At 37.5% G+C, this 6,076-nt stretch overlaps 2 protein-coding genes across 3 annotated transcripts in view; one reads left to right on the top strand and one right to left on the bottom strand.

The window, feature by feature from the left end:
• Window positions 1–505: 505 nt before the first annotated feature.
• Window positions 506–3,871, top strand: LOC109241840 (B2 protein-like). 2 transcript variants are annotated; one of them, XM_019408658.1, is made up of 6 exons: window positions 506–697; window positions 1,267–1,853; window positions 2,503–2,603; window positions 3,164–3,247; window positions 3,332–3,442; window positions 3,539–3,871. In XM_019408658.1, exons 2-6 carry the CDS (start codon window positions 1,304–1,306, stop codon window positions 3,578–3,580), a joined length of 888 nt encoding a protein of 295 aa, XP_019264203.1. In that variant the 5' UTR covers window positions 506–697; window positions 1,267–1,303; the 3' UTR covers window positions 3,581–3,871. The 2 variants fall into 2 exon arrangements, with proteins under 2 accessions (XP_019264203.1, XP_019264204.1); XM_019408659.1 differs by having other exon boundaries at window positions 509–697; window positions 1,321–1,853.
• A 460-nt stretch (window positions 3,872–4,331) lies between these two features.
• LOC109241839 (transcription and mRNA export factor SUS1) overlaps window positions 4,332–6,076 on the bottom strand; it is a 4,143-nt gene continuing 2,398 nt past the window's right edge. Inside the window, exons 4-5 of the mRNA XM_019408656.1 lie at window positions 5,208–5,284; window positions 4,332–4,871 (exon numbers count right to left, since the gene is read on the bottom strand). Of these exons, the coding sequence (XP_019264201.1) occupies window positions 4,798–4,871; window positions 5,208–5,284 (151 nt within the window). The 3' untranslated portion in view covers window positions 4,332–4,797. The remainder of the gene's footprint in view (window positions 4,872–5,207; window positions 5,285–6,076) is intronic.

Genomic DNA, 6,076 nt, shown 5'->3' with positions numbered 1-6,076 from the left:
TCATTTAAGTTGAAACACAAAAACAAATAATCACCTAGCTTGTAAAAATGATGAGTAAGTCTTTATACTATCAATGTATATAATTTAAGAAAATTTTTTTTACTCGCGCTAATTATCTCAACTTAAACATAGTGTTATTGGGCCCATGCTCAGCATGGGCTATCCTTACTAGTATATATATATATATAAGGCCAGGGCTATGGCATTTGGGCTCTTCGCAGTCGGGTCAGGAAACAACTTTAGCAGGCCCAAACCATGTACCGGATTGGTGGCCCGTGTTTCTTGTTCAACCGACAGCTTTATAAATTACATCTTCTGTTCAAATGGCGAGCACGACACCGATGTCTGACCACACTTACACATTCGCACCGATAGCGCGTGCATTACTACTTTTATCATCCAGTGATCGTCAAGCAACTGAGACTGACCACACACGTCACATAAAGCGCGTGATTTAATCATTCAATTCATACAGGCTCCACCTTAAAATTTGAAATAATATCTAATGTCAGAAATGTAATTTAAAGTTACATAAAGTGTTGCCAGCTTAAAGTATTAGGTGTAAAGTAAAGTTTCAAAATACCTGGTACTGGTACTAGCTTCTCACTTTCTTGCTTTGCAGCTTTATGTTTTAGCTATGGATCCCAAAATCTAGGGTTATTGTGACTGAAGAATATTTTGGTTGATCAAATTTCAGGTTAGCTCTACATATTTTTAGCTAAATAAATTTATTTGATGACCTACTTGGCTAGTTCTATGTTAGTTTAAACTAAGCAGCATATTGCTGCATTTCCAATTTGATCATCTTATCTCTGATTCATTGGGTTAATATTGCTTAATTTGTCTACCTGACCGTGTTTGGGCTTGATTTCATTACACTTAGTAGTGTTTCTTATTTGGATTTCAACTATTTTCTGTATTGGTTACTGAAAACTTTGGTAAAGTTATTTTCAGTTTTCTCCTAAGAAAGCTGTTTTTGACTCAATTACCATCGAGTTTTAAGTTTTCTTTGTTATGATTATTGTTCCCAACTTCCTAATCAGCACCCCATATTGACACTTTGAAGCTGACATTGTTGTCACTATTAGAATGAATTCAAGTAATACTTGTTCAGTAAAAGCTACTACTAGTATCTTATACTATGCAGTGCTTGGTTTTAACTCCTTTTGCTATGATATCCAGAATATAGCCTGAAATTTTATGACGGACACACTTATTAGTGCTTTTCATCTGATTTCTGGTTCCGCTAAAATGTATGTTATGCAGATTCTCGAGCTATATAATTTACTAATCAAACTGTAAAATGGAGAGTATGCACAGCTATTGGCAATTTGGGGATGAGCTTCGAGGCCAATCAAAAGTGCTAGAAGATCATAAATGGACAACGGCTGCAATAAAATTGGCTGAGCAGATAAAGTCCAAGGGTGAGCGGAGGAATAACCTTGACCTTTCGAAGGGATCAACTGAAATGAGGCCCAGGGATTATCTCAGTCTTCAAGAGTATAACAAGTGTGAAAGCCTTAACTTTAACATGTTAACTTTGGATATCATGATGACTGAAAATATGACTAAGAGTTCCGTTAGGAATGGCGTTTATAACATTAATTCGGTTTATCCGAAACATAATGTCAACGGCTTGGGAAATATATCTTTTAGCAAGTTCAACAACAACCACATGAATGAACAATGCAACATCAACAATAGTGAGAGTATCAATGGGAATAATGCTGTTGAAAAAAGGTTTAAGACTTTGCCTGCTGCTGAGACACTGCCCAGGAATGAGGTTCTTGGAGGGTATATATTTGTTTGCAACAATGACACGATGCAGGAAGACTTGAAGCGCCAGCTGTTTGGTATTTTTCCTATCTAGCTTTTAGTCATCTTTCAACTAAGTAGACTTGCTTGTTTGACATAAAAAGTGTGGAATTTATGTATTGTATACATACATTAGGTTATAAACATATTAGGTGCATGTTGAAGCTAATCTGTTTGGTCAACAGCGTGACTGAAATAGTGAAGTAACACCACATTTAAGAGAGTGAATGTTCTTTTCTTGGTTGACTAGTTAAACCACCTTTAGCAAGATAGTTGACCAGTGTAATCACCAGTAGGATTGGAGGTTATGTTTATGCCCTCCCTACTTTGTACTTTTTGTTGATAATATTAACATACGAGGTAGGGGTCAACACCAAACTCCCCCACACCACAGCAAGTGAAAGCTTGAGTGGATGGATTTAACTAAGAAAGAAGTCCTTTTCTTGACATGTCAGTTTTTATGCATTTTGGCTGCTTCAACATTTCACTGTTTGTGGCTGATGAGAGTTTGAATCACTTGTGAGAGAGGGAAAAAATGGTGAGATCCGAATTTTATAGAACCTAACCTTGTAGAATTCAATTTGTGCCAATAGAGCAAACTACAGAGAATGTTGAAGCCATTGATAAATATGGTGCTGCAATTATATTCATTTTTATCACATCTCAATTCCAATCGTTCTTTTTCAGGTCTACCTCCAAGGTATAGAGATTCCGTGCGGGCAATAACACCAGGGTTACCCTTGTTCCTCTACAATTACACTACTCACCAGTTGTATGGCACCTTTGAGGTTTGTCCAACAACACTGTTTTTGCCAGTGTTCTGAAACATGATAACATCTGCTTGTTCACATCTTTATAAATAAAGGGTGGTTAACACCCATAGAATTTTGCTAGAAAAAAGCATCCTCGGACATGCATATGGCTGCTGTGCACATTATATGAATTTTCTTCATAGAGCAGAGAAAAACTATTCTTTTGTAGTTCTTTTTTCTTTTAATTGTAGTGTTAGGACTTTGTTATCTCCAAAGGTTAGGGTTTGAAGCATTGCCATGCAGTTATACTGGTGAGGGCCTCATACTACTACTTTTGCATTGAGTATTAACTCACTGGCCTCGTACTTGTCAAAATTAGTTCCAAGTACCATAAATTGTTGAAGATGAGCACTACTAGCTTCCTTTTACAAGATATCTTCTCTAAAGGGCTCATTTTTCTGCCATAGTTGTTTTATGCAGTAAACAAAGATGTCAGAACAAGTATCAATCATTCAAATTTGAGTATTCGTTCATGCGTCATCGGCAGCACAATGAATCTCCACTATAACAATCTCTGTACCTGTTTTTCTTGACAGGCAGCAAGTTTTGGAGGTTCCAACATTGATCCAACTGCTTGGGAAGATAAAAAGTGTAAAGGAGAGTCAAGGTTCCCTGCTCAGGTAAAGTAATGAGTTACAACTCATTTTCCTCTAGGTTCGTGAAGGATTTATTTTAATTTTGAGTTTTCTGTACTTCACATTTAGGTCAGGATCCGTGTTAGGAAACTAGGTAAGCCTTTGGAGGAGGATGCTTTTAGACCAGTTTTGTATCATTATGATGGTCCCAAATTCCGTCTTGAGCTCTCTGTGCCCGAGGTAAGATGAGAACCTATTTCGTAGTTTTGAGTCCTTATGCAAGTACTATGGCAAGAGTAGAGAGTCACGACGCCTAACACCTGATTTGTTTTGCAGACTTTGGACTTGCTGGATCTCTGTGAAAAATCTGGTGTCTAAGCGCCAGCATTCATGGACTAATTAGCATAAATAAACTCTGGTAGTCTATGATGTTGTTTTGTTTCACTATCTCTGGAATGTGTTTTCCGCCGATTCCCAAAGCGCAAGCTTTGATCTGGCTGAGAGAGGTTCTGAATAGTAGGGTTGGCTAATTTGACCAATTAAGTGTGATTTTCTCTGGAGATGCTTGAATAGAAGCTTCCCAAATTTAGTCTTGTAATCTTACAATGAACTTGAGAAGTAATGATGCCCATGTAATGGGTCAAGATTGAATGTCTTTTCGTATCTGCACTGCTAATCTGCTTCAACCAATTTATGAAATTAGACATTCAAGCCGTTATTTCTTGACTTTTTGCGGGGTGCACTGGGCTTGTCAACCAAATTCTTAGGTTACAAGAGTATTGAATTTGATGGTGAAACCGTGTCAGCAAACAATATCCTTATTTTAGAACTATCTTGCAATTATAGGCCACAACTGGAGTGTGATCATAGCAGAGACATCACTCTGTTTATCGTAGAAACACAGATAGAGTAATTAAAGCCATATATAACTCATTTATCAAAGAAAAGAAACGATAGATCAAGTTGACTAGGGACTGGGCCGCAGATGATGCACAAAATCATTTTAATTTAAAAATAATATGAAACATTATTTCCTTATTAATCCCTTCCAAAAAGAATGATTCTTCATTTTTAACCTTACATTTCTCATGCTTCAGCGCTTTAAGGTTGCAGAGGTCAGATGCAAACATAGGCAAACTAAAATGGAGAACCCAAATATTTATGCGTGTAAGAATTAAAACAAAGCAGAGAAAACACACATCCAACTGGCTCTTACCAACCCCCAGTATACAATAATAAAAAGGTGAAATAAAGATGGGGGGATTGTGATGCGCAGGTAATGCAATACAAACTACTCTTAAAGACCAGCAACAGTCAGAAAACAGAGAATTTTGACACTAAAAGGTGAGGGGCGATGCAGTGGTTGAACTCTGAATCTGGCCCCTCAACGAAGAGTACCACCAAATACCAATTTATTCAGTTCAATGGAACTTGGGACAATCAAACTGCCAGCGACACATCTTCTCATATGGCTCCTAGTTCCTCCATCGTTGTCATAATCTAGACCAGGGGCGCCCCCAAGATGAATGAGTCAAAACATAACACCACATTTTCACCTTTACTGATACCTTCTTCATGCATATGAAGCTGTTAAATCAAAGAGTGGCTGAAACAAGAAATGTACGAATTCTCTGTAGCAGCTCAGCTTTGATGGAATCAGGAATTGAAGCTGCAATTCAATAAGCAGCAGAAAACATTTAACAGAGGTAACACCAATGCGTATATTCTATCAAATGCAGGCAATGCAAGAGCAATATTTAAAACATTCCAACAATCATGAAGCTGGAAAACTGACTAAGAGACGGATCAGAAAATCTAATCTCCCAATGGCGTATGTTTAAAGGAACCAAAGGCACTCGAGGAAATGTGTCAACTTCAATGCTCTTTTATTGCTTAAAAGGATACAAAATTAAGCAGAAAGAATACATTTTAAGCATACAACAGCCATTCCGCCTTCAGGTGTGCGAGTGTCAAGAAAAAGTGAAAGAGAAGACAGAATCCTTACCTCTGCCTTTCGGGGTAATCACATGTACAAGGTCGTCGACGGTTACATTGTTCCGTCCTTTCTTCTTTACATATTCCCTAAAGTAAAGTATTGATGAGAGAATGAACGTCACAAACGTTACGCGTCAAATTGAGAATCGATTGCTGTATATGCACAACACGCGGCCAGCATAGCAAAGATCATAAAAGATAAAGAAATAAGCTGATAACTTGGAATAGTTATTCCTGAGTACCCTCGGAGCTAGTAACAATTTTAAGTGCACATTAAAAGCGGAAAGTTCGAGAGAAATAGTTGCCATAACCCTCACCACTTTAACAAGTCTTGCTCTTGAAGACCCCTACCCAAACCTTGTTATAATCAAGGCTTAATATTGAACAGAGTGATGAAAGAAAATGCAGGGAAAACTTGTAGATTAATGGTAACTAGAAAAAGACATTTTTTGGTTCATATCAATCGTTTAGTTTCTCTGTACCTCCAAATGCTACAGATAGCTCCCTTCTCTTAAGTCGTCTAAACAACCTTTTCATTATCACTGATCTACTTTTCCTTCGTATTATACTCAAGTTCTGCCACATTACGTTTCCTAAGTTGGCTGTAATTACCAATCAACCACCTCAAAACTGATGGTTCACATAAAATTTAAAACAAAAGTATTACCAAATAATTATGTTTTGGCCACAAAATACCACATAATTTAAGAAAAACATATCTTAAAGTAGTTAATTTGGAAAAAAAAGAGTATGACGACCTCACCTACCAATTAAGCAAGTCTAGCCTCGCTGCTATCCTATTTTGCCTGTTCTCTTCATGCTCGTTCCCGTCCACCCTATCCCCACCATTCCTCCCCTTCCCACTCATATCCCCAGACC

Source organism: Nicotiana attenuata, unplaced genomic scaffold (genome assembly GCF_001879085.1).
Source record: "Nicotiana attenuata strain UT unplaced genomic scaffold, NIATTr2, whole genome shotgun sequence".
NCBI lineage: Eukaryota > Viridiplantae > Streptophyta > Magnoliopsida > Solanales > Solanaceae > Nicotiana > Nicotiana attenuata.
Note: the sequence above shows the minus strand (reverse complement) of the source record. Positions and strands in the feature narration are given on the sequence as shown.

Excerpts from the sequence above, each read along its gene's own strand:
- LOC109241840 (XM_019408658.1), top strand. The coding sequence starts at position 1,304 with ATGGAGAGTATGCACAGCTATTGGCAATTTGGGGATGAGCTTCGAGGC. Across the intron at positions 3,248-3,331 it reads AGTCAAGGTTCCCTGCTCAG|GTCAGGATCCGTGTTAGGAA; the intron begins GTAAAGTAATGA and ends CTTCACATTTAG. Across the intron at positions 3,443-3,538 it reads TTGAGCTCTCTGTGCCCGAG|ACTTTGGACTTGCTGGATCT; the intron begins GTAAGATGAGAA and ends TTTGTTTTGCAG.